Source organism: Bos grunniens, chromosome 11 (assembly GCF_055505025.1).
Source record: "Bos grunniens cultivar Pamir isolate PY7600 chromosome 11, Bosgru_T2T1.0, whole genome shotgun sequence".
NCBI classification, from domain to species: Eukaryota; Metazoa; Chordata; class Mammalia; order Artiodactyla; family Bovidae; genus Bos; species Bos grunniens.
In genome coordinates this window covers 6,143,703-6,169,335 of record NC_141175.1, presented here as the reverse complement: position 1 = coordinate 6,169,335, position 25,633 = coordinate 6,143,703, and the positions used below count along the sequence as shown (strand labels likewise).

General features: G+C 57.4%; 1 protein-coding gene and 2 non-coding genes across 27 annotated transcripts in view; all 3 read left to right on the top strand.

Moving 5' to 3' along the window:
* Positions 1–24,197, top strand: part of PRRC2B (proline rich coiled-coil 2B) — an 84,431-nt gene extending 60,234 nt beyond the window's left edge. For 12 of the 25 annotated variants that reach the window (XM_086324453.1, XM_086324452.1, XM_086324448.1 and 9 more), the window contains 18 exons: positions 369–585; positions 1,215–3,281; positions 4,556–4,752; positions 5,317–5,462; positions 5,922–6,063; positions 7,541–7,623; positions 7,931–8,119; positions 8,265–8,462; positions 9,024–9,110; positions 9,617–9,721; positions 9,870–10,062; positions 10,830–10,927; positions 11,821–11,948; positions 12,429–12,669; positions 15,171–15,347; positions 15,800–15,891; positions 18,541–18,622; positions 19,840–24,197. In XM_086324453.1, the coding sequence (XP_086180579.1) occupies positions 369–585; positions 1,215–3,281; positions 4,556–4,752; positions 5,317–5,462; positions 5,922–6,063; positions 7,541–7,623; positions 7,931–8,119; positions 8,265–8,462; positions 9,024–9,110; positions 9,617–9,721; positions 9,870–10,062; positions 10,830–10,927; positions 11,821–11,948; positions 12,429–12,669; positions 15,171–15,347; positions 15,800–15,891; positions 18,541–18,622; positions 19,840–19,974 (4,577 nt within the window). In that variant the 3' untranslated portion in view covers positions 19,975–24,197. Of the gene's footprint in view, positions 1–368; positions 586–1,214; positions 3,282–4,555; positions 4,753–5,316; positions 5,463–5,921; positions 6,064–7,540; positions 7,624–7,930; positions 8,120–8,264; positions 8,463–9,023; positions 9,111–9,616; positions 9,722–9,869; positions 10,063–10,829; positions 10,928–11,198; positions 11,260–11,820; positions 11,949–12,428; positions 12,670–15,170; positions 15,348–15,799; positions 15,892–18,540; positions 18,623–19,839 lie in introns of all 25 variants that reach the window. The other 13 variants (XM_086324451.1, XM_086324449.1, XM_086324466.1 and 10 more) reach the window with 11 other exon arrangements.
* LOC147362387 (small nucleolar RNA SNORD62) lies at positions 10,541–10,626 on the top strand. The gene has a single exon (XR_015137486.1). It is a non-coding gene; the product is annotated as a small nucleolar RNA SNORD62 (small nucleolar RNA).
* LOC147362386 (small nucleolar RNA SNORD62) lies at positions 14,530–14,615 on the top strand. Its single transcript, XR_015137485.1, has one exon. It is a non-coding gene; the product is annotated as a small nucleolar RNA SNORD62 (small nucleolar RNA).
* Positions 24,198–25,633: the final 1,436 nt, after the last annotated feature.

The window sequence follows — 25,633 nt, the reverse complement described above, 5'->3', positions numbered from 1 at the left end:
ATAGCCCATCTTCCCTGTGTCTGTGCAGGAGACCCTTGTCATCTCCCGCTGCTGGCTGCCTGACCCCTTAGCTTTCTGCCGCCAGACATGAGCTCTCTAGTTGGTTGTGTCCTGTTTCCATTTGCCAGTTTTTCATATCCTTCAACATAGGCGCTGTTCATCAGGAACTAAGATTGGACCTCCAGGGTCTTTGAACAGGCCTTTCAGATGGCGTGCCTGTGTGCTTTCAGAGGTTCTGTGATCAGATGACGTGAAGCAGGTGGGATGCTGCATCCGCGTGATAGTCGGGGCAGCTTGTCTCCTCTGGGCCTGTAGGCGACCCATGGCTTGCTGAACGAGGTGACCGATTAGCTGTTTGCCTTCTTCAGGATTGATGAAACCCATAATGCCCCCGGATTCCCTCAGTGGGACTGGCTGTCGCTCTGAGGACCAGAGCTGTGTGCCCCCGCTGCCAGAAAGGAAGGTGACCGCCATTGACCCTGCCCCCGTGTGGAGCCCTGAGGGTTACATGGCGTTGCAGAGCAAGGGCTACTCGCTGCCCCATCCGAAATCCAGCGACAATATGGCCATGGACATGCATGTCAGGTGAGGCGACGCTTGGTCCTGCTGCCCTGCAGCTGAAGGAGGAATCTTGGTCCTCAGTGAGATGGGCTCTGGGAGGAGGCCCTGTCCCAGGAGACACCGCCCTCAGGGAAGGGGCGCCTTGGGAGGGACCAGTGTGCTCTGGGAAAGGAGAGTGAGATGAGGATGGCTGGGTGCTTTCATGTGAGAGGCTCCAATGGTGACTGAAGGCCCAGGAGGAATCCTGGGGTCAGAGGCAAATCCCACAGAACCTTGGGCCAGGGCCACGGGGTGGGGTTGAGCACATGTGTTATGGCTCCTTCCTGTGAAAGTAAGGTGAGCTGGCTCTGCCAGCCCAGCACCCCAGACTCTTCTCGGACTTCCCGGCTCCAGCGTGTTTGAACCAGAGGATGCCCAGCTGTTCGTGGAGTCCGCCAGCCACTGATCATCACTCTGGACTCCAGGGGCTGCCACCAGCCCATGGCCCAGCATCTTTGAGGCCCATTTAAAGATAGAGCGAATGTTCGTGCCTATGTTTTTTTCTTTTCCTTTTTAAAAAAAAAAAAAAAATTTTTTTTTTTAAACTGTGTTCAGCGTGGAAACCAGGAACCAGGCTCCAATCACATTGACTGATTTTTCTGGTTCCTTTTCAGGAGTGAAAGCTCTTACTCTGCCTCCCCCGGAAGGTCAGGGGGCGTGAGTGCCCAGCGCGAGCTCCTTGAGGAGAGAGGGCAGGAGTACTTGAGCGCTTCTGACAAGAAGGCCCCAGCAGACTGTGACTCCCGTGTCTCCTCTCAGAGAGTAGGCCAGGAGCTTTTGTTTCCACCCCAAGAAAATGGGCAGGAAGCAGGCACTCCTGTGAGTCACACCCCAAACCTCAGGTGCTCCCCACTGGAGCCCGACTTTGCCCCCACGGAGAAAAAGCTCGAGTATGGTGACTGGGATGTGAACCACCAGTCAAAGGTTGCCAACCCAGACGCTGCGGTTGAGAAGGAGGTACCGCGGGAGGAGCCACCCTTCAGCGTCTCCTCCTGGGAGAAGGAAGGGAGCCCGAGCAAGCCGCCGGCTCTGGAGCCCGAGTGGACGCCAGAAGCCCGGGGCACTGGCAGCCAGCACCCGGAGCAGACCAGCAGGACCCGTAGGTCCGGCCCCATCAAGAAACCTGTCCTGAAGGCCCTCAAGGTGGAGGACAAGGAGAAGGAGCTCGAGAAAGTAAAGCCGGAGCTGGCAGAGGGCAGCACCCGCCTGGCCCGGGAGCCAGGGCCTGTCCATGAAGTGGCTGAGGACGAGGACCAGGAGAACGACCCCGCACTGGCCAATGCGGCCCCGGCCACCTCGGAGGACCAGGGCTTAGCCCGTGCCAGCTTGGGCCGTGAGGCCAGCCGTCCTGAGGAGGACAACAAGCCTGATGGGGCCCCGGAGGCCAGACCCTCCAGGGAGGCCAGCCACACACCCCCGACCAAGAGGAATAACTGGATCTTTATTGATGAGGAGCAAGCCTTTGGGGGCCGGGGGCCAGCCCGGGGCCGAGGCCGCGGGTTCCGAGAGTTCACCTTCCGCGGGCGGCCCACCGGTAGTGGCCTGTGTGGCGGGGGCGTCCTTGGGGCACGCGGCCTCTACAGCGGCAGCCAGAGGAGTAGCCGGGGCCGGGGGCCGCGGGAGTTTGGGCCGTCGGATGACTTCCCCCGGGCCAAGCCCCGGCGGAGGATTGCCAGTGAGACCCACAGCGAGGGCTCTGAGTATGAGGAGCTCCCCAAGCGGCGGCGGCAGCGAGGCACTGAGCCTGGGGATGAGGGTGCGCTCCCGGAGCGGGAGGAGGCCACGGGAAGGAAGGGCGACTTCAGGGAGTCCTGGCGGTCCGGCAGGATGCACCCTGAGGACCATGGTGGGCCTGAGGCCAAGAACCGAGGTCCCCGGGCCTTCGGGCGTGCCCTGCCCCCGCGTCTGAGCAACTGTGCATATGGCCGGAGAACCTTCGCGGCCAAGGAGGTGGCCCCTTGGCCCAGCCGGGGTCCTGGCGCCTCCTGGCAGGAGTCTGGCGCCTCTGACGCATGTGGAGCCCGGCGGCCCTTAGACAGAGACTACATCCCAGACGCCTACAGACGCCCCGACGCCTTGGGCTCCCGGGGCTTCGAGGATGGCCGCCTGGAGGACCGGAGGGCCTTCTTCCAAGATGACCACGCCGCAGAGTCCGAAAACGCAGAGAACCGGCCCTTCCGGCGAAGGCGGCCTCCGCGCCAGGACAAGCCGCCCCGCTTCCGGCGCCTCCGGCAGGAACGGGAGGCCCTGGGCCTGTGGGGGCCGGAGGACGAGCCACCTCTGGCAGCCGGCCAGTGGCCAGGCCGTCCTAGACCCTGCCCCGGGGACAGGAGCAGCGCCTCAGGCCGCAGGTCCCCTGAGCTCGCCTATCAGAACTCCTCCGACCACGCCAACGAGGAGTGGGAGACGGCCTCCGAGAGCAGTGACTTCAGCGAGAGGCGGGAGCGGCGGGCCGGCTCCGAGCTGGACCCCCAGGCTGATGGCAGCCCCTCTGGGGTGAGCGCAGGCGAGAAGAAGGAGCTGGCCAAGCGGAGCTTCTCGGGCCAGAGACCCCTGGTGGACAGGCAGAGCCGGAAGCTGGAGCCGGGAGGGTTTGGGGAGAAGTCTGTTAGGCCAGGTGGCGGTGACACTTCTCCCCGCTATGAGAGTCATCAGAACGGGACGCCTCTGAAAGCCAAAAGGTAAACCAGAAGCAGAGTCCCGGGTTCTTTTTTATTGTTACGCTTCTATTAGCCGGTGTTCCCGGCAGCACCTCACGCATGCTGTCCCGCCGTATGTCAGGGCCCCGACTCCTTCCCCCTCGTTGTGTTCCAGGGTGACTGCCAGGGTGTGTGAGCACCTCCGTCATTGGCTCTCACCCTGCTGTCTGCTTCTCTTGTGGTGTGTTGTTGTTGCTTCAGAACCAAGACTAGAGGCCCCATCCAGTAGTCCCCTGCAGTGGCTGTCCCAGTACCACTCCATGGTTCAATCTCCTTATGTTTCCTTGGAGTCCACCCAAGGGGCCACCACCACAGGGTTGGGGTCACTCCCTGTGTGTGGCACCTGGTGAGCACTGGTCTGTTCCCCAGACTCCTCGGCCCCCGAGTGTGTGCCAGGCAGTTTCTTCGCTGGGGCACTGCTGGCCTCCTGGCCCTGCAGAGAGATCTTCCCTGAGTGCCTTTGCTTTTCCACAAAAGACAAGCAACCCTACCCCAGGGATTACCCCCCACACTTGATGATAGCCAGGTAGCAAGCAGGGGCTGTGAGTGACTCCCAAGGCCCAAAGGGCACCTCTCCGGACTCGGAGGCGTTGGGGTGGGTATCCTGTGCTCAGTGTCTGCTTGCTGCCCACAGCTGGCCTGGGATCAGGGTAGGGGCAGAGCCTGTGCAACCTGCATCCCTGATGTGGCTCCGGCTCCGCCCAGGTGCCAAGGAAGACAATTTTCCCGCCTCCCGGCCTCCTCAAGAGTTCAGGGCACATAGGCCTGGCCTGTAGTTCACTCGTATCTCTGAACAAGGCGCCACAGGAGAATGTGGATTCTTGTCAGTGTGGGTCTAGAGGAGCTTTCTAGGCCCCAGATGCCAAGACCTGGCTTTCCTTCTGGTTTCTGCCCCAGAGGACTGGCAGTGGAGCAAGGCCTGGGCTCCCTCTGCAGCCCAGTTCTAAGCCTTGCCCCTTATCTCTTTTCTGGAGCCCTACAGGGTATGGTAGGCAAAGGGAAAGGACAGGAGTACTAGCTGGGGGAGGGGGTGAGCACAGAGCAGCTTTCCCAGGTGCTTTGCTGGAGCAGTGGTCTGGGGCAGCCTCCCCACGGGCTCGCGACAGCGTGTAACCAGCCACCCCTTCTGCTGGGTCGAGGGGACAGCAGGAGGAAATGACGGAGACGAGGGCTGAGCTTGGTTGTGTGCTAGGCATGTATGTGGTTTCTCCTTCTTGGGCCACTTCTGAGCTGATGAGATCCTCCTTCCTCTCTAGGTCCCCAGACGAGGCCTTGCCTGGAGGTCTTGGCTGCGGCAGTGGGAGCGGCCATTACACGCTGGAGCGGGCAGCCCATGCTGCCTCTGACGTCACCGAAGCCTCCTGTGAGAAGGCAGAGAAGGAGGCCAAGCTGGCCGCCCAGAGGTCAGGCGAGCAGGGAGAGACCATGAAACCATTTGACCTGAACTACGGACGTGAGTGTCAGCTCACATCTTCAGGGGAAGAAGGATCCAGGCAAAATGGCAGGGGGATGGGTCATGGCCACCACCATGGGTTGCTGAGTTTGCCCTTTCACTGAATATCTTAGGTTCTGGGCACGTACTGGGTTAAGAGCAAAACAGGAGGGATTCCTGCCCTCGTGTTGCTCACAGCCCTGCTGCACTCCTGTAACAGCCCTGCAGCGTCTGTTTTAAAGATGGGAAGCTGAGCCCCAGAGAAGCTGAGTGGTTTGTCTAGGGTCACACAGCTGGTTAGGAGTGGAGCTGGGACTTAGGTGTGTGTGTCTCTGAGGTCTGTTTTCTTAACTGTGACCTGTTTGGTTTGAGATAACAGTGCATTGCAGGGTTGTGAGAAGGGTGTAGAAATCCTCACTGGGTTTCCTAGACCCTGGTAATGGTGAATATGCTGAGGCCCAAGCCAGCTAAGCGCCTGGCCTTTTGAGCTGACTCAGTGCTTAGCTATCAGGTGTCCGTAGGGTTTGGTTATCCTTAGCTTTCAGTAAATGGAACCATTGCCCTTCCTTGTGAATCTTGGTTCAGACGCCATCATTGAAAATTGCGGATCCAGCCCTGGGGAGGAGAGTGAGGTGGGCTCTCTGGTGGGCGAAGGCTTCATTGAGGTCCTGACCAAGAAGCAGCGCCGCCTGCTGGAGGAGGAGAGGAGAAAGAAGGAGCAAGCCGTGCAGGTACGGGACGCGCTGTGACGCAGGGACACCTGTAGCCTATGGCGGCAGAGTGTTCTGAATTTGGCCCGGGCTGGGAGAGGAAGAAAGGCATACTTGTAAGCAGGCACTGCCTCCCAGGGCCCACTGTCGCTGTGCCCGTGGGGTAGATGGTGTGATTTCCCTGCTCTCAGAGGGTAACTGATCCTTGGTGACACCAGCTGAAATGGGCTGAGCAAGACCTCTGTCAGCTCCTGAATCCAGCCTGCTCCTACTGTGATCTCAGGTCTCAGCCCACTGGGCACTTGCAGGTGTGGTGTCGTCAGCACTGCAGTTCCCGCGTGGTTGAGGTCTTAACCGACGGTTGGTGAATCTCTGGAGCAGTTTCCGGGTGTGGTTTTGGAGCCCACGGTCGTCTTCCGGGGGGGACTCATTTTTCAGGTCTGCCATCGAGGCTGGACCCTATCACCCTCTTCTCCGTAGGTTCCTGTCAAAGGCCGAAGTCTCTCCTCTCGAATTCCTCCTCGGTTTGCAAAGAAGCAGAACAACCTGTGCCTGGAGCAGGGTGACGGGCCTGTGCCTGGCAGCAGCCTGGGCACCGAGATCTGGGAGAGCGGCAGCCAGGGTAGGAGCTTGTGTTTGGACCCCGAGGCTCGGGCCGCCTCCCAGGCTTGGGGCCCTTCTCAGGGAGGATTCTGCCCTGGGGCCACGAGCATAGGCACAGCACTGACTGTCTCCTGGCTTCCTCTGCCGAGTCTGCGGTAAAGCCTTCTGAGCACTACGTGCCACTGCAGCCTCTGAGCAGATGTAAGAGTCTCCCTGCCTGAAGCGTGGTGGCGAGCAGAGCATTCTGCATCCAGTGACGGGAGTGGGCCCCACCTCGCCTGGCTGAGGTCGCCCAGGAGTTGGTTTGACTGTTGCCCATGTCAGTTATCCTTCCTTCTTACTTGAGGGAGAGCAGTAGACAACTATTTGGGAGAACAGGAGTCCATAGCTTTCCCATCCGTGCTGTGCACCCTTTCCTTGCCAGAAGGAGGTTTCTGTCAACTCCTCCCCAAATGCTGTCTTAGACTTGAAACCAGACTAGGGTGGCCCTTAATTTATAGAAAATCTGTTTCCCTGAAGTTAAAAGAATTTCCTATCCAGTGGTATTTTTCTGGTAATCTTTCATTTTAAAATACAAAACCATATAAGCAGATTGTTCTTGAGTTCCTGCTCTGGGCAAGGCCCTGCAGGCCTGGCAGCGGGAACTGGTGGGATCACCATTGCTAGCTCTTTATTCAGAGCAACCAAGGCTTCCAGAGCCACGTGACAGACACCCAAGAGCCTGGGTTCTGAGCCTGATGCTCTTAATTTTACCACACGGCCTGTCGTCATGCTTGATTAAAACCTTGAGTGTAATACATTTCAATGTAATAATGGGAAATTGTCAACTCTGACTGAAAGTAAAATAGCCTTTTAGTAAATTTTGGTATCAGTCAGTTTGGTTTTGTGAGAGTGGTGGGTGTTGCAGCGTAAATGTCCAAAAACACGTACCTCCCAGCTTGGTCAAGCAGGGCGGACCAACCCAGGTCGCCCTTGGCTATCAAGGCTTTCCCTCCTGGCTTGTGCAGTGTCTCGTGGTTGCTCAGACCAGGGGTGTGTGGATGGCTTCAGAAGGGCCCTGGGTCTTGGGAAAGAGCTTGGGAGGTTTTGTGCACACAGACAGGATCTGTGACTTTTGTTGGATTCTTAAGAATGATTGAGCTAACAACAGTTGAGTAATAATCAGCTTGACTCGTTCAAAGACTTGTAGAGAGGTGCCAGTTTGTAGAAATAAATAGTTGGCTTTTGTGAAAAAAGCTTTACCACAGCAGAGGTAGTGATACAGAGTTCTAATCCCTATGAGTGAGAAGTTGCTGGTGTGTTTACCTGGAGCTCATCGTCCATGAAATCTCGGGAACCTCGTTTATGGAGATGTTTCTGGGGATGTTGGGAAGTTGAGTGAAGGTGTCAGACTGAGGAGGGAGGTGGCTTGGAGAGTTTGTGTGCGCTGCCTGTGGTCGTGTTTCTGGCTTGGTCGTCCCTCTTTGATGTCCTGACTCTGTCTTCCTCCTCGGCAGCCCTCCCGCTTCAGGCCTCGACCAGTGACTCCTGGACCAAAGCTGCCACTGCCTTCACCAGCGCTGAGCCTGGCTCTGCTGAGGTGAGTGGCCCCCAGGCACCAAGCGTGTGCTCACAGTCCAGGGCCGTCACAGCCTCCCGCCCAGCCTCTCCCTGGCCAGGCAGTGAGCCTGGCCCATTGCTGGTCTCCAGTCTTGCTTTCAGGTGTGTGGGAGGGAGAAAGAGGGGATGGCAAGGGAGTACCCACCCTGGGTCCTCGGCGTCTGGCCATGCTTACAGTGCAGGGGCCCACATGTACCGGAGATCACGGGCTTGGGCCAGGAGACACGTCATGCCCCAGGTCTCACTCTGCGGGACTCAGGTGCTGACTGGCCGTGTGTCCTGCACAGCAGGGCTTTAAGAGCAGCCAGGGAGACAGCGGTGTTGACCTGAGCGCCGAGTCCCGAGAGTCCTCAGCGACCTCCTCGCAGCGCAGCTCTCCATATGGCACCCTGAAGCCCGAGGAGGCAAGCGGGCCCGGCCTGGAGCCCAAGGCTGATGGCCACAAGGAGCAGACTCAAAAGCAGTCAGAGCCAAAGGTAACCTGGAGCCTGGCTCTCAGGGGCCAGGCTAGGCAGAAGGGCTGGTGTCTTTTGTTTTCTTTTCCGGCTCTCGGTTCCTTGGAAGCTAGAGGTCAGGGTCACTCCAGGCTCTGTGTCTCAGCCTCTTTGCTTTTCTGTCAAGGATTCAGAACAAGGCTCAGGACAGAGCAAGGAGCACAGACCAGGACCCATTGGCAATGAGCGCTCTCTGAAAAACAGAAAGGGCTCCGAGGGGGCTGAACGGCTGCAGGGGGCTGTGGTTCCCCCTGTTAACGGGGTGGAGATTCACGTGGACTCTGTGCTGCCGGTGCCACCCATTGAATTTGGAGTCAATCCGAAGGTGAGGCTTGAAGTGTTTCTTATACCCACCTCCCCAACCCCCGTTTTTGGTGCTTGGAGAGGAAGGAGGGGCCTTTCCTGGAGGAGCAGGGTGGTAGGTGCTGGCAGCACTCCAAGGGATGTTGTGGGGTGGCAGCGTGGGTGAAGAGCTGCGTGGGCTGGTCCCGTCTCCCTGCCAATGCCAGGCAGGCTCTCAGACCACGCAGGAAGCCAGGCAGAGAAGGGGATGGCCGCCTTGCTTGGGGGCTGTCAGGGAACAGCTGGCTGTTCTGTTCACGTGGTGAATACTGCTTATTTATTTCTGTGGCTGTGCTAGGTCTTAGTTGCATCACATGGAGTCTTTGATCTTCGTGGTGGCACATGGGCTCTAATTCCCTGACCAGGGACTGAATCCGGGACCCCTGCACTGGGATCCCAGAGTCTCAGCCCCTGGACCACCAGGGAAGTCCCATACTGGGTGTTTTGAGTTGCTGAGGCTATGGGTCTACTTCATGTGTGTCTCTGCCAGAAGGTGAGCCAAGGTGATTTCTGTGGGCTTTATTCCCCCTTTTTTTTCCCCTAGGACTCTGATTTCAGCTTGCAGCCTGGCTCTGCCTCTGGTCCTGCGGGGAATCCAGTTGTCAAGCTTCAGGACGCATTGGCCAGTAACGTAAGTCTATGCTTCTCCCACCTAGCTCGGTTTGTGTCTTGGTGCCGTTTCTAGTTACACGCCCGTGGCAAGTTGTTCCATGCCCTGGTTTTGTGAACTTAAAGTGGAGTGGTGTCACTCCTAAGGTCTAGTGTATTTGGCACTTTGTGATTCAAACCTTTCCCGGTTCCACGGTCACACACGTTTGAGAATGCTGTGGTAAATAAACAAGTTTCTTTACTCTTCAGTTTCTCAGAAATCCTGTGACCTGCAGGTGGGTGGTGGGCACGGCAGGAAGCGGGTCTAGCGCTGTATTTCTGACCATATTTCTAGGGCCTCTTTTCACGGTTTGGGGGAAGGGGCTGAGACAGGAACTGGGACCCCCACGCCGTGCAGTGTGGCCTGCGTGCAGGCCGCCAGCCAGGCTTCTGTTGCCGAAACATGGCAGCCCTGCTGGAAGGCTGGGTCCAGGCAGGAGGGGTGTGGCTCCCCCACCTGCAGGGGTCCCACCGTGTTCTTCCCTCCAGGCCGGGCTGGCCCCCAGCATCCCCATCCTGCGGCGGGACCACCACATCCAGAGGGCCATCGGCCTCTCCCACATGTCCTTCCCTACCGCCGACCTCACTCTGAAGGTAACTCGGGGCCCAGCTTGTGAGGGGGCAAGAGCAAGCAGACCCCACTCCAGCACACCCCCTCCCCGCACCCCAGGGCTTAGCTTTGTGCCGCCCCCTGCCTTCCGGGTGGTAACTTCCATCTCCCCCCACCTTCTTGCTTCCAAAGATGGAGTCTGCGCGCAAGGCTTGGGAAAACTCGCCCAGCTTGCCGGAGCAGAGCTCGCCAGGAGGCGCTGGCTCAGGCCTGCAGCCCCCATCCTCCGGGGGGGCCTCCAGCGGGGTCAGCTATAGCTCCTTTGGCGGCGTCTCCATGCCCCCCGTGCCCGTGGCCTCGGTCGCACCTTCTGCATCCCTTCCAGGTACCTCTCCCCTGGTCCAGCTCAGGGATGCTTCTCCATCCCCTCGAGGGAAACACAGGGTTCGTAGCCCTGAGCACGGCCCCGCCTTGACCTAAGGAGTGTGTTCCCGGCTGGGGGCCACGGGTTCCTGTGTGCTCTGGTCTCTGGCACTTGCTGCTCTTGGCTTCCAACCTTGGGAGGCGACAGGACTCTGTGACCTCGGCAGGGCTCTCTCACCTCCTGGAGAGAGGCCCCAGCAGAGAGACTGTCACAGGAACAGCTGTCTGAGCCTTTCCCCCTCCTCTGTGAAATAGCACAGGGTCATGATGGCCAGGTGTGGGGTCACCATGCTGATGAGATGAGCTCATACCTGGGAAGGGTTTTGTATCAGCTGAGCCTCAATAAGTGGGAGCCAGTTTTACCCCAGTTGTTGCTGTCCTTGTCACAGCGTCAGTGCCCGAAGGAGCCTGTGGGGATTCAGGGGGCCCAGCTGCCAGCGTCTCAGTGATGCGATTCCAATAGATCCTTCTGACCCTCCACTGTGGACTCAATAGCAGGGAGATGAAGAGGAACGAGACTGAGAGACCATGGCAGCCTCCTTTACGACCGAGCCCTTCCTGGGTGTGCGGGGCGGTGGGCGAGAAGGGAGGCCGGCTGCAGTGGCCCCTTCCCCAGGCTGCACAGGCGCCCAGGGCCAGCTCTGCCACGTTCCCTCCCCCACTGCTTCGCGGGACCTTCTGGGACAGTGAGACTTGATCCTGTTCCCCTGCCTCGAATTCTGTTTCCAGGCAGCCACCTGCCACCTCTCTACCTGGATGGCCATGTGTTTGCAAGTCAGCCCCGACTGGTTCCTCAGACCATACCTCAGCAGCAGAGTTTCCAACAGGTGATGCCGGCGAGACAGGCGACCCAGGGGCATGGGGGAGGGCGCAGCACGGGGCGTGATTGGCTGCTTCACGTGCCCGTTCACGGCCTGTCTCGTGTTCTGCACCCTCACGTTACAGCAGCCAGGCATTGTTTACTGAGTGAGCACGTGAGAGCCGAGGAGGAGGGACAGAGCCGAGTGCTCTGGACCACTTAGCTTTCCTTTCCTGACGCTCTCCTTCCTGCACCCTAGCCGGGGAATTCACTGAAATGGAATTCTCTTTGGTAATCAGGTATCCTTCTGATGAAGAGAAGAAAGGCCTAGACTCCCAGGCATGGATGCGTTAGAAAGAGGTAGTTGTAGAAGTGAGCAGGTGTCTGTGTTCATGCACAGTGGGCACACTGCTGTGCTGCCAGGGGCCGCGTGTGGGAGTGTCCTCCTGAAGCTGGTGCTGGGCCTTCCACGGGGGGTCCTGTGCCTGCAGAAACCAGGGCAAAGCGCCGCCCCAGGGGCAGAGGACATGGCCCGTCCTGGTCTTTTCAGAGCGTATTCTTAACATGATGTCGTTTGGTTCTGCAAGGTCTCGTAACCGGGTCATACCGCACGTATTTCTCTGTCCGTGGCCTTTTCCAGCCACTATTTGGTTTCTGAACTTGCCTCTGTTGGTCGTGGAGCTCGGGCTCGTTCGTCCCGCTGTGCAGGGTCTAGCGTAGGGATGGTTGTGCTGGTTTGGGGTTGCTGCCAGTTCTTTGCTCGCTCCCGAGAAGGAAGGAAGCACAGGCAGGCTGTGTTGAGTTCACGTTGAGGGCGGTGTTGGCTGCCCCAGGGAGAAGGACCGGGGTGGGGGTGCTGGTGGCGGGCTGTGAGAAGCAGCTTGCAGGGCAGGGCAGTGACCACCCGCCTCCTGTCTGCAGGCTGCCGCTGCCCAGCAAATCCCAATTTCCCTTCACACGTCTCTACAAGCTCAAGCCCAGCTGGGACTGAGGGGCGGGCTGCCCGTCTCCCAGTCTCAGGAGATCTTCAGCTCCTTACAGCCCTTCAGGTGAGATGCCTAGGTGGGGCTGGTCCCTTGGCCACCGGTTGCTGTGCGCATGTCCGAGCAGGCTGGGAGTTGGGGAGTGAGCTGTGCCGTGGGAGAGGCCGTGGGCCCAGCCTTGTCTTTTGTCCCCGAGTCCTCCTGCTCCCTCCCTGCTCTCCCTCCTCGTTGCCTCCAGCCCGCGCGCTCAGCATGTCTGTTCTGTGCTTTTGGCATCACACAGGTTTTCCTGTGTCTCACACAGCCTGTACATCTGCTTAATACGGCGATGTTCAAACTGGGGTCCCTAGACTAGCAGCAGCAGCAGCGTCTAGGAGCTTGTTGTAAATGCAGGTTCTCAGGCCCCATCCCAGGCTTCTGAGTCAGAAACCCTGGGGCTGAGCCAAGAGCCCGCGTGGGAGCAAGCGCCCTGGGGTCTGAGGTGAACCAGCTGGTGCAGCCGGCCCAGCCGCGTGCCTGACCTGACTGTCTGTCTGGCTTTCGCAGGTCTCAGGTGTACATGCACCCCAGCCTGTCACCGCCCAGCACCATGATCCTCTCCGGAGGCACAGCCTTGAAGGCCCCCTACTCGGCGTTCCCAGGCATGCAGCCCCTGGAGATGGTGAAGCCCCAGTCCGGCTCGCCCTACCAGCCCATGAGTGGGAGCCAGGCCCTGGTCTACGAGGGCCCGCTCAGCCAGGCGGCTGGGCTTGGCGCCTCCCAGATGTTGGACTCCCAGCTCCCGCAGGTCAGGAATTCAGTCATGCCTGCTTCCAGGCCCCAGATCTCTTTTCTTCATGACCATCTTCCCCTGTATCTGCCTCTTGACGCGCCCTGGCTTCCGTGTGGCTTGTGGCTGCTGTGACTGGTGCCTGGGCTCAGGCCCGGGCCGGCTCCTCCACCCACCATGAATAGCCCCGAGACCTGGCTTCTCCTGCAGCCTCTCCCCCTACCCGGGCTCAGGGGTGCTGAGTGTCCTCTCTTGTGCTCACTTATGCTTCTAGACGCTCTAACCCTGGCCCTACCCCCACCCACCATATGCTGCAAGCGCCAGGCGACAGGATCTCTGGTTCCACGTCCTCCTGGCCCCTGGGCACCATTAGACTGTTCTGAGGGTCACTCCCTTCCTTTGGCCCCCGGATCAGTCTTCAGCTCCACTCCCGTGTGGTTCTCAGCAGGGCGGACATCTCTGTGGATGACCCTCCCGCAGCCTCCTCACCCCCGGGGCTCTGCTCACCAGTCCAGGGTCTGGACTAGTCCCTGCCCACAGCTGCACCTCTCGGGCTTAAGGGTCCTACCCGGTCACCACCTTGAATTTTTTCACCCCCTCCCTCTAGTGACCAACTACTTCCAATCACTTTTTAACACTGCCTCCTACTTCCCTACTCCTTGAGGGATGGGGTGCACCATGGCTTGTAGGATCTTAGTTCTCTGAACCTGTGTAGTCTGCAGTGGAAGTGTGGGGTCCTAACCACTGGACCACCGGGGAATTCCCCCCTCCTTGTCGTTTGTACTCAGCTTCCCACCCCCACCTCTGTGCTCACCCAGGTTAAACCCTGGCCTGTCTCTGCATGTGGATGGATTCAGGCTAAATAGAGGCCCTTCACAGACACAGGGTCCTCCCCACCCAACACACAGCCCCCTGCACACACAGTTCCCGTTGGCTGGATTCAGACTGAATACAGATCTCTCCAGACAGCCCCCTGCACTCACACAGGGCCCTCCCCACCCGAGGCACAGCCTCCCTGGACGCACAGTTCCCGGTGGTCTTGGTGCCTCGCCTCTTTATTGCCTTCTCCCCCACCTTGATGGTGCCTCTTATGTCCACAAAGAAATGTGAGTCGTAACCAGGAAGAGACCATCTACAAGCTCCCAGAACCACGGTTCTGAAGGCCAGGAGGAGCCCTGGGGCAAGGGCGGCAGCCGTCCTCACCCACCTGGGTGCTGCCCTAGCACGCGTTAGCGCCTGCCACCCTCGGCCGTGAGGGTCTTCCACCCTGCGGCCGCATCCCCAGGCAAACCTGTCTTCCTCTTTCTTCTAAAAAAGGAAACCCTTTAAGGACATTAGCCCACTCCACATTACTGAGCCTAACCTTCTTCATCCTCCTTCTCCTGCCCGGTCAGTAGCATCTGACCTAGGGGTCAGGCTCGCTGGGCCGTGGGGACGCTGCCCCTAGTTCTCTGCCCTCCCTGAGGCCCTCCTCCTCCGTCTCCTCTGCCGTTTCCTCCTCGCCTCCCCTGGCAGTAAGTCACTGTGCCTCCTGGGCTCTGTCTAGACCTGTGCTTCTGAGCCTCATCCCAGCTCAGCTCGCCCTGGTTCTGTCTTCAGTCCAGACCTGTCTCTTGGACTTGAACTCAGACCCAGTGAGCTGCCTGCCATTTCTGCTCAGAACTCACAGTATCTCAAACTTAAGGGAAACAAACTTCATGTCCAGCAGGGTCATCTTTGGGTTCCTGTTCCCCCCAATCCCCTATTGATGCTTAAGCCCATTCCGTCAGCTATACCTCTGAGAAGTATTCAGAGTCTGGGCCTTTCTCGCCCTGTCTACCCTGCTCCCACCCTCACCCCAATCAGGGCTCTACACAGGGTACGTGTGACTGCCACTCGTCTCAGTGATGCGATTCCAGTAGATCCTTCTGACCCTCCACTGTGGACTCAATAGCAGGGAGATGAAGAGGAACGTGACTGAGAGACGACATGTGGTGACCCCCAGACCCCGCTCCTGAGGGTCTCCTGACCCACCTCCCTGCTCTCTCACACCTCGTTCCAGCCTTTAGGAGCATTCCCTTGGGCCTGGTGGTCCCCGACTCATCCTGTCATAACAGGCTTCAGAAGGATCCAAAGATGCTGGGAACCCTAAGCCCCAGACCCTGGTTGTTTTCCAGACCCTTTGGAGGCAAAGCATAAAGGACTCCTGCCTTTTTGTGCCACAAAAGGGGACACAAAGATACCCTTGCTCTCCCGCTCTCCTCTCTGGGGGATTCGCTGGGTCACTACTTAGGAGGAGGTCTCTGGGCCTCACTGACCTTTCTCTCCCTCCCCTTGACCCCCGCAGCCAGCCTGTGGTTCTTTTCTCCTGCTCTCCCTAGAGTGTAAAATTAGGTTGATTTCTGCTGTGGTCTGTCAAGAATCTCTCCTGCTGGGGGAGGGCCTTGGTTCCTCGTCTGGAATGAGAGACCCTGGAGTGCAACACGGGCTTGCTCTCGGACGTGCGTGCCATCCTCCTAACTATGCCCCTTGTCCGGCAGCTGACGATGCCCCTGCCTGGCTCCCAGCTGCCTCTGCCCCGGTACGGCTCCGGGCAGCAGCCCCTGCTCCTGCCACAGTCCATCCAGCTGCCCCAGGCGCAGAGCCTCTCAGTCGGGGCCCCCCGCAGGATCCTTGCCCCCGGGTCCCAGCCTTCGGTCCTCAACACCAGCAGAGAGGTGAGGCTCACTCCGTCTTGCTGTGATCCTGGGATGAGGGGCAGGGTAGTCCTGGCCTTGGGGGTCCCTCCTGGTAAGTCAGGAGCCATAGCTGTTGTACAGCGTGGAGGCTCTGGGCCTCACCAGACGGCTGGCTTCCTGCTCTCTGCCAAGTCCTCTCGGTCCCAAGGCAGGAGCTCCTTGCTCACCTGTCACTAACAGCATAGACAGGCCTGGGTGCGTGGATCAGGAGGGCCTTATGGGGCTGCTGCTGAGGTCTGGGGGCCAAAGCCCTTGCCAGCTCCAGGGTTCCACACAGGGTGGCCTCGGGATGGTGCGCAGTCCATCCTCCCCATCTCATGGTACCACCACCCCGACCCTGCAGCCCCAGCTCTGCCCAGGGTGGTGGTGTGGGGGCAGCTGTCCCCAGGGCCCTCCTGTGACTCTGTTGCTTCCCTTCCCGGTATCTCTAGTCCTCTCAGATGGAGATGAAGGGCTTCCACTTTGCCGACAGTAAACAGAATGTTCCTTCAGGAGGCTCCGTGCCGTCACCACAGGCCTACAGGTAAAGCCCATCCTGGGGTTGGGCGCTCACAGTGAGCCCGCAAGGTGCAGCCATGGGCCCCGGGAGAGCAGGGCGCTGAGGTGGGGTCGCCTTTGTCAGCCCACCTGTCACCAGGAAGCTGCAGTGCGGGGATGCAGGAGACTCGGGGCTGGTTCTGCTTTTAATCATTATCATAAACTGTTCTGATGCCAGAGAACTTTGTGGAGAAATAGGGAAAGGAAAGGTTGATGTTACGATAACATTAGGCCCGACCCTGGCTACTGGCAGCCTTCTCACCAGATTCTTCGTAAAAGACTCACTGGCATGGGGGGTGCACACTCTGGAGCGGGGATTCCTCTCCTGGGGCCACGTGTCCCCATGGGCTTCTGACCCACCAGGGCTTGCTGCTCTGGGCTCACAGGCATGAGTGGACCTCCTCTGGATCTGCCTCCACCTCTAGTAAGTGTTCCAGGTCGCTTGCTGGATTCAGAGGGGGCTTGGTGTGTGTGAGCCATGGGCTGAGTTATGGCTGACCCTTGAACGATACAGGGGGTAGGGGTGCTAACCCTCCACGCGGTTGAGAATCAAGTATACCTTCACAGCCGTTCATGCCCACGGTTCCCTATTTGAGGATTCAGCCCACTGTGGGTTGTGTAGTACGTGTATATTGAAAAAAATGTGTGTGTAAGTGGACCCCGTGCAGTTGTTCAAGGGTCAGCAGTTCTTAGTATGTTAGCGTCCAGTTCTGACAGCTTTTGCACCGGCTGGGAAGGCCCCACACTCTAGGGTCTGGCCCAAGGGTTGGCACAGTCAACTCTTGTTAACCGTGGAAGGTTCCTGGAATTCCCTCCTGTTTGCCCGTGAGGAACACAGGTGTGTGTGACCTGCAGGGCCTGTGCGAGGTGACTGCGTAGCTGTGGCTGAGCTCACCCCCCACACAGCCAGCCGCCTGCCCCCTCGACCCGGGGCGTGGAGGCCGGTCGCCCTCCTTCACGTCAGTCCTTTTCAAGATGCAGTTCCTGAGAAAGGGGTTTTTGTCAATTGCCCCCTGATTCATTATCTTTCCTGTTCTTATTTTCACTCTCTTGGCTTGACTTTTTTCCTGTTTGTTGTTTTCAAGCATATTTTTCATACAGGCCAAAACAGGCATATTTTTCATACAGACCTGTAAAAAGTATGTATGGGCAGCAGCAGCAAACAATGAGTTTGGGTAGAAAAAAGGAAGCTTCAGGCACAGATTCCCCTGCTGCCACAGGCAGGTTTTATCCCCGTCTGATTGGAGAGCCTTCCTTGGAGGCAGACCCGGAAAAGGCACGCTCACGTAACCAGAGTCGCTTGTGTCCATTCACTGTCGGCACGGCTGCAGCAGCTTTGTTTTTGGGAGAACGCTTAGAAAAGACAAAGCGTAGCTGGTAGCCTTTGTTGGTGTCTTAGTGGGGTTGGGAGAATGGGAGTGGTTTACAGTGCAGTGTTGCCCACGTTTTCTGGAGACAGGGCTTCAGATTCATGCCCTGTCAAAGAAGGGTTCCTTGACCAGATATTTCCGGCGGGGGTGAGCCCAGGAGGGCTTGCTGGGGAGTCAGGGTGCACCTCAGCAGAGAGCCTGCATTCCTCCAGCCCTCAGGGGGTCTTGTTGAGCTCTTCTTATGACCTTTGACCACAGAATCCTTTTACACATGTTTTTTAGTCACTAAGTGGTGTCCGACTCTGTGGCCCCATGGCCTATAGCCCACCAGGTTCCTCTGTCCATGGGATTTCCTAGGCAAGAATACTGGAGTGGGTTGCTATTTCCTTCTCCAAGGGATGATCCCTACGTAGGGATCGAGGCCGCATCTCCTGCGTTGGCAGGTAGATTCTTTACCACTGAGCCACCAGGGAGGCCCTTTTTTCCACACAGCACCTGATTAATTAACATCCTTGGAGCTAGTTGTCTGTCAGTGGAACACATGTAGAAAGGTGATTTACATTTTTATTACTTTTGGTATTATTCTTTGCTACTTACTGCCCTTCACTTCCCAAATGAAGACTGGAAGGATGCTTGGCACAGCGCATGTATCAGGCTTTTGGGGGGCGGGGGGCACGCTGTGTAGCTCGCAGGATCTTAGTTCCCCAGCCAGGGGTCGAACCTGGGCCCCAACAGTGTGAGCACCTAGTCCTAACCTCTGGATCACCAAGGAGTTCCCTTCTTTTTAAAGTCTAAACTCCTATTGGAGTTTAAGCTCATTTTTATTTTTTATTTATTTCATCAATTATACATACACATATGTATCTGCCATGGCACTCGGCTTGTGGGATCTTAATTCCCTGACCAAGGATTGAACCCAGATCCATGGCAGTGAAAAGCAGAGTCCTGACCACTGGACCACCAGGGAATCCCTTCATGTGTCAGGTCTTACAGCCCTTTTGTCTGGAGCATCAAGTTGGTCCAGAGCCTCCAAACCTGAGAGACGGTTGGTGACTGTCTGTCCTTTGGTCGGTGTCTGCCCATGGTGGGGACCTGGCCACCGCCTCTCAGGTGCATCCTGTGAACTGGGTTGGAGGTGCCAGGGCCCCGTGGCGACACCCTCGCCCCCCGTGCTCTGGCTGTCTGGGTCTGTATCCTCCGATGGAGGCTTGACTCCGTTTCCGTGGTGACGCGTGTGTTCTCACCCCCTCCTTTGGTTTTTTCAGGCCTAGCTCTGCTAGCCCCAGTGGGAAGCCCTCTGGATCAGCAGTTAACATGGGCTCTGTGCAGGGACACTACGTTCAACAGGTAGAAGATGGCTTTCCAGACCCTCCAGCCCTGGACGCTTAGGCCCGTCTCCAAGTGCCAAAAGAGGAGGGACTGTCCAGCCCGTTTGCGTGCTCCTCTTAGAAAGAGACATGCCCTGGTGCTTAGAGAGTGGGCGCCGGGAGCCCGTGTCCCTCCTGGAGAAGGCGCTTCTCCTTTTGCCGGGCGTCTGGATCCTTCCTTGTCCTGCTGAGAAGGGAGGATGCGGATTCCTCAGAGGAGGTGACGCCGGAAGGGGGACTCTCCCTCCGTAGCAATTGGGCTGTGAAGGCGCTGGGACCCGGTTAGGCCCGGGGGTCAGCTCTAGAAGCCGGGGGTATGCGGGCGCGTATGCGCCTGGCGTGTGTGCCTGTGCGTGCCGGCCTAGTAAGTGCTGTGTCTTGTCCTTGTCTTGGCCGGGTGGGGTCCAGACGGATTGACATTCTCCCGTTTATAACAAGAGGGCTGGCTCAGCATCTTTGCCTTCGGCACGATCTCTTCACTCCTCTAAAATGTGACCAGGCTCCAGAGCTCAGACAAGTCAGGTGTGGGATGTTAGCGAGACAGCCTTCCCGGCTGGTGGAGGTAGAGGCTCTGTTGTTCAGTTCACTTCTCCTAACTCAGTTCCCCAAGGGTCACTCTCTGAGTTGCTAGGCCTTAGCTTCTAAAGATTTCTTGAGAACTCACAGCACCGTGTGAGGGGCAGAACCAGGCTGCTCACTCGGTGACACCCCTCACTGTGCAGAGTTGCAGCGTAAGGGGGCCCTGGCTGTGACTCTGGAGGTCACATTAGGGGCTTGAGGAAAGGCTCCCACAAAATGGGAGTCGGGAGGGTTGAGGATCTGGGAGGCCGAGTTGGACGAGAGGCCCCATGCCCCTGCAGCACGGGCTGGGGTGCACTGATTTGAGAAGGTCCCTGGGGTGGCCTTGGGTGGGCCACTCCTGCAGAGGCCCCTGGGCGGCACAGATGCTTCCCCGGGACCTGGGCCTCCTGCCTCTCCGAATCACTCACTCAGCGCCCTGGGAGGGAGCAGAACCTTCTCAGGCCAGGGTCCTGCCCAGGAGAGGCACTTCTGAGTCTTGGTCCTTGACTGGAAGATGGGCTTCTTAGGGTAGCTTTCCTCTGACGCAGGAGCAGGAAGCAGGTGGTGGGGCCATGGGTCCTGGCAGGTATGTCCGCGCAAGGCTGACTTCCTCTGTCTCCGTCTATCTGTCCAAAGGCAAAGCAGCGAGTGGATGAAAAGCCCGGCCTGGGAGCCGTGAAGCTGCAGGAGCCACCCTCAGCCGCTTCCCCGCTGAAGCGAACTGGAGCGATCAAGCCCCGGGCGGTCAAGGTGGAGGAGAGCAAGGCCTGAGGGGCTGTGCCCGGCCTGCCCGGGAGGACTCTGCCCTTGGCCTCACCACCGCCTGATGCTGGGGAGTCTCGCAGGGGGATCCCCTGTCCACCTGCCTGGCCCGGACTTCGAGATCTCCCTTCTCTCCTCCACTCCCGAAAGCTCCGTTATCCAACCGGCTTGTACCCGTGGATCTCTGGCATTGACCTGCTTGCTTTAATACGAAACGAACAAGCAAATGACTCCATTCCCATCTCCTTTCCATCACGACCGCGGAGTGACCAAGCGTGGAGTGACCGAGCGTCATGCCATGCAGACTAACCCCGCCCTCCCCCGCTTCTTCCCCTCCCCGCCTCCTGTCCCCGGGCACCGTGGTCTGGCAGCAGGGCCGTTTTAGTTTGAGGCTTTTTGTTTTAAAAAGCAGCTACAGGTTTTTACAGAAGAGAAAGGAAAAGAAAACAAAGACACAAGCTTTGTATAGCTGGACTTTGTCTGTCCTTTGCCACCCTCTCGCTGGCCGCCTCCTATCGCAGTAGTTTGCTGTCATCTCCCCTGCTCGATGTGGTAGGTCGCTGCGGTACCCACAGGGGTGATGCTTGGGAGCACACCTCTTCTGCTCTCTCTCTGCTGGTTACTCGTAGAAAGAAGTGGTTTCAGACACTGCTCCTGAGCTCAGGAAGCGGTGAGTTGTGGGGGGTGGGGAGCAGGCAGGTGGACTGGCATTTCAATGGCTTCCAGCCTCTGGGCTGATGACCACAGGGAGCTTATGGTCAGCCCATTGACATTGATGTTTTTAGCGTAAGAATGACACAGAACTTCTATCTCAGACTCTTCCTAAAGCTGGTGGGGACATTGACCACTGGGAACCTGAGGTGAATCATGAAAATAAAAGGCAGTGGTATGTCCCGTCTTGACCGGGGTGGTGTGAGCTGACAGCACCACCCACCCCCTGCCCCCCATCAGTGCCTGCTGCACCCACAGGGCCTGATGTCTTCTCGTGCTCCCTCTCCTCCGAGCTGCCTTGTCTCTCTGGGTCCTCTGTCCATCCACCTCTCCTGCAGCTCAGCACTGGAAACCCTGCTGTCCTCTGTGGCGACAGGCGCCTGGACCATTGTCACAGGAGGTGACAGGTGTGGTTGGGGCTGTAGCCGCAGCCTGAGCTCTGGGAGGAGGCGGGAGGGCTTGCTTCTCTCCCTTTCTCTCCTCCCAGCTGTAGGCGCAGGCTATGGGGCCGGATAGGCCTGAGCGGGGCAGTGGGGTCTCCAGTCTTTCCAGAGGCCAGAGCAGGGCCCAAGGGGAGGTGGGCGAGTGCAGGGCTGGCAATGCTGCCAAAACAGCCCGCCTAGCCTGTTAACGTGTGCAGAGCTATTGCTGTCCAAATGTGGAGGCATTTTATGCTAAGTCTCTGATTTTAAAGTAAGAACTAGAAGGAAATCATCCTAAATTCCAAGGAAAGGTGAGGGGAAATTTGAAGTTTTGCCTATGCTCTTGAGAGAACTAAGCGCTCGTCAACCTGCTGTTGCTGGCAGGTCTGGGGAAGACTTGGCTTGGAGGATGGGAAGCAGGGAGATGGCATGGCCCGCAGGGTCCGCCTGCAGCGTTGCCCCAGGTGGTGATGGCTACTTGGGCTGAGACTCGAGGCTCTGTTTGGTGCGGAACGCTGGGAAAGAAGGGCCTTAGGAACCATTGTAGGCACTCGATGCTCTTCGCTGCTTTAAGGAAGTGTGGGAACAACAGGCTTCTGGCAAAAGGTGCAGGGTTTCAACGTTTAATCAGTGGTGTCCAGCACTCCCCTCCTTGCCTCCACTCTCAGACCTTACTTCTCACTGGTGTGTTATTTTGTTTTTTCTTCTCCTTCATCCCGGAGTTTTTACTCTGAAGTCCTTTCTTGCAGGGCTGCCACTGGACGGAGCTCCCTGTGCGCTCACCTTCCCTTTTCTCCCTTCCCCCGCAAACGCCTGGCTACTGTCCCCACTGAGACAGGGCTCCCCTCCCCTCCCGTGGCCCCTTCAGGGGCCTCGCCCTCACAAACAAACGTGGCCAGACCCCTCACACCTGATTCCAGTGCACATTGTCAAAGGAAAAAAGGCTTTCTCGTCTCGAAATGCAGCAGGACAGGCCTGCACACTGTTACAAACTCGTTAAGAGGTGTCCTCTCAGGGGACCTGCCCTCAGAGTGACAGTGCTTCCTGTTTGAGGAAAAAAATGAAAGGGTCACCTGTTCCCCAGCCCTTTTCTCTACCTACTCCTGTGTCCCCCCCACCCCCAGTAAAAACAGAACACTAGAATTTATTTATATGTATTGATGTCGTAGGTCTAGGTGGAAAAAGAAGTAAATGTTTCACTGCTCTATTTATATATAATGTCTGAATTATTCTGTGCAGGAAAGGCCAGGAAAATTGCATGTGAGGTTCAGTGCGTTTACCACCTTCGTGTGCCCAAGCTGCAGCCTCTTTCTGGATGAGACACAGATTTTACATTGAATTCTGGAGGCAGAGGGCGGGCCCTGGGCCCGCCCAGCACCCCATCCCTTCCTTGGTCTGATGAAATGCAGTAATTAATGCAGAGATGTTTTGGGGGGCAATCTGTCTCCTTTCATGTGGTTTTAGAGCCAATCTCCAGGTAATGGGACTTGGGGTCGTATTTTGCCTTCACATCTCCATCCTCAGAGTGCAAATCCACACAGAGGCCTCTCCAGAAAGCCTTGGGTCGACTAGCGCGAACACGTAAACACTAGAACTCAACAGTTTTCTGCTCCTGGGCAGGGTCAGGGGTCAGAGCCCTCTCACTTGGCCTTCAGCTGCTCAGATTCCCCTGCTTTCCCATGCTGGCTGCTCCACCCTGGCCGCTGATGATGCATCCTGTTCCTCGGCAGCCAGTGACCCTGTAGCACGGTGTGTCGTCCAGCATCAGTTCCTCTATGGGTAAAACCCAAGAGCGTGAGCTCGAGTACCCACGCGGCCTCATCCACCCCCTGAAGGCTTCTTTGCCAGCTGTATTTGGTCTGGTTTTTGTTTCCCGTTTTGAATCAATGTTACTGTTTTCAAACTTGGAATTCCTACACTTTGGGCTCCAGGTTCCTTCAGGGAGAAAACTAAAGAATGACTATTACCCAGAAAAATGGGTCGGTCCGGTTCCAAAGCCATGGTCATTGCAGCAACTTCTGGGGACACTGGGGTGTCTTGTTACATATTGACATCAGTTCTGTCCAGCTCTGCTCTCACCCTCCTGTCTTGTAGATCTGCCTTCTGGACGGTTGACGAGGTTTGCCAAGGGCTGTGGAGGCTCAGAGTGTGCACTCACAGGCATGGTCTCAGAACTGGCCCGCTGAGGCAGCATGGGGTCAGCGGCTGAAGCCCCCTCCCTCCTGTGTGGTTTCCCTTCGTCGAGTAGCTGCATGTTACCTCTCAAATCTGTATTTGTCCCATTTTTCTTCTTGCAGAGCTAGCCTGGGTTAGAAGGTCTGTTGGAAATGGCCTTCAAGCACCAAGGACACTAGGGTACTTAAACTTAGTACTGTTCTGTGATGACTGGGAAATGCAGACTTCAGAAAGCTGGCTCTTCCAGTTTGAAAAGTGAACCGGACCTAAGACATCACCAGGACAGGAGCGGCTCAGTGTTGGCATTGGACGCTGTCGTCCAGCCGTGCCCTCCACCGGGACCACCAGTGCATATCTGGCCAGTGATCTTCCAGGCGCATCCAACCTGCGTTCACCATTTCTCCACCCCAGTTAGGTGACCTCCAAGAGGCAGCAGTGTCCTTGAGGCCCTGCCTTCAGCATGTTACAAAGCCTCAGAGCGGAACTCTCTGCTGAGGCTCTCTGTGGATGACCTCCTTCCATGGTGAAAAGGGGGTCCTGCACACCAAGCTTTCAACCTCATGCCTTGCATAGTAAAAAGCGTTGGGGTTTTTTTGTTGAGAGGGTTGTGTTTTTTGTTTTTGTTTCTTTTTGATCTTATTTTGGCCTTTCCTATCTTTGTCTTTTCATGTAGACCAGATATTTGAAAGGGCAGACGATGGCTAAAAGGTGTAACGTGCAGCTTGTTTCTACGTGGTTTGGGGGAGCTTTTACCTTAGATGGGAAAATGGAACCCTGGATTCACCAGGCCATGGTGGCACCCTCCTCCTTCACCCTTCCCTCCGGTTCAGTACCTGTTGTTTCTCCTTTCAAATATGTGATTGTACTAGCTCTTTCCATATGAAAGAATTCTCCTTATTTAAATAAAAAAGTTTAAAAAAAAGACCCACTGAAACCAAACATGCTCTGTTAGGCTGCGTGTTCCTCGACCTTGTCCTTTGACTAGAAATGGAAGAGTCTTCCCCGTGTAGAAATGGAGAGAGACCGGGCAACGTGAGGGTGAGGAGGGGCTGAAGCCTGGGGTTATGAAGGTGGGTCTTTGCAGTGAGCGGACCTTGGCACTGCCTGCCCCCCTCACCCCACTCCCCTTGAGAAGGGGGTGGGTCACAGGAGTTAAGTGCTTGGCTGGTGTTGTGTTGCCACTTCTAATGTCCCTTTTTTGCTGTAATAGAGGTCATAAACTACAAAGTTTTGTGGTACTTTGGGCTGGGAAAGCAGAGCAAGCCAGGTGTGGGCCATGAAGGATGGAGAGCTAGGATCTGGGTTCGAGCTGTAGTTCTCGGTTCTGCCCTCCACTAGATGTGTCACCTTGGGAAAGACACCACCGCCCAGAGCCACAATTTCCATAATTGTAAAATGTGGGTTGTAAACAGTACCTACTGGGCAGGGTACTGTGGATGCAGAGGCCATGGCAGCATTCAGCACAGTGCCTGGCCCCAGGTAAGGATGTAGGAAACAACACATCCAGTAAGTTTAACACTTTCCAAAAAGAAACCCTGGGCAGGCATGACCCCTGGGTTCCCTGCTGCTGGGGACCGGCAATTCACGTTTCCCGGAACCTGGCCGTGAGGCAGCCCCGGGGCCAGCAGGTGGGAAGGCCTGGGTCCTCAGGACCGGACGGCCTGCACTTTGAGAGCCCAGCCCCACCCCTCTGGGTCCCTGGACCTCTCTACACAGCTGGGGTGAGGTCACCTGCGCTACCTAATGCTGGGTGATAGGGGAAAGGCAGGAAAGAATCGTAATTCCTTATTAGACTTGTAGTACCCTTCCAGCAGTTTAGTCGCTAGGTCGTGTCCGACTCTGCGACCCCATGGATAGTAGCCTGCCAGGCTCCTTTGTCCATGGGATTTCCCAGGCAAGAATACTGGAGTGGGTTCCCATTTCTTTCTCCAGGGAATCTTGCCCACCTAAGGGATGGAATCGCCTCTCCTGCATTGGCAGGCCGAGTTCTTTACCGCTGAGGCACCAGGAAAGCCCGTCAGGAGTACTGACTCCCAGACAGACCAAGGTGGGCTGAAGAGCAGGGCTGCTTTCCTGCCTGTTAATCGTCGGGTCATTCCCTTGATCGGAAGACGCCGTGTCCCGCTGCAGAGCAGGCTCGGAGGGGCCCCACGGGCCGGAGTGTGGGGGGCACCGCCGGGCCGGGGATGGGCCTCCGCCTCACACCGATCGAAATGCCGATACGTTCGCACTGTGTCGTTTAACAGATGTAGCCATGTGTCTTGTGGCGCAAAGGAACCTGGACTCCCCAGCCGGGAGTCACAGACTTAAAAGACTGACAGCCCTCCGGGATGTCGCACATTCTCAGAGCGCCGATCTCG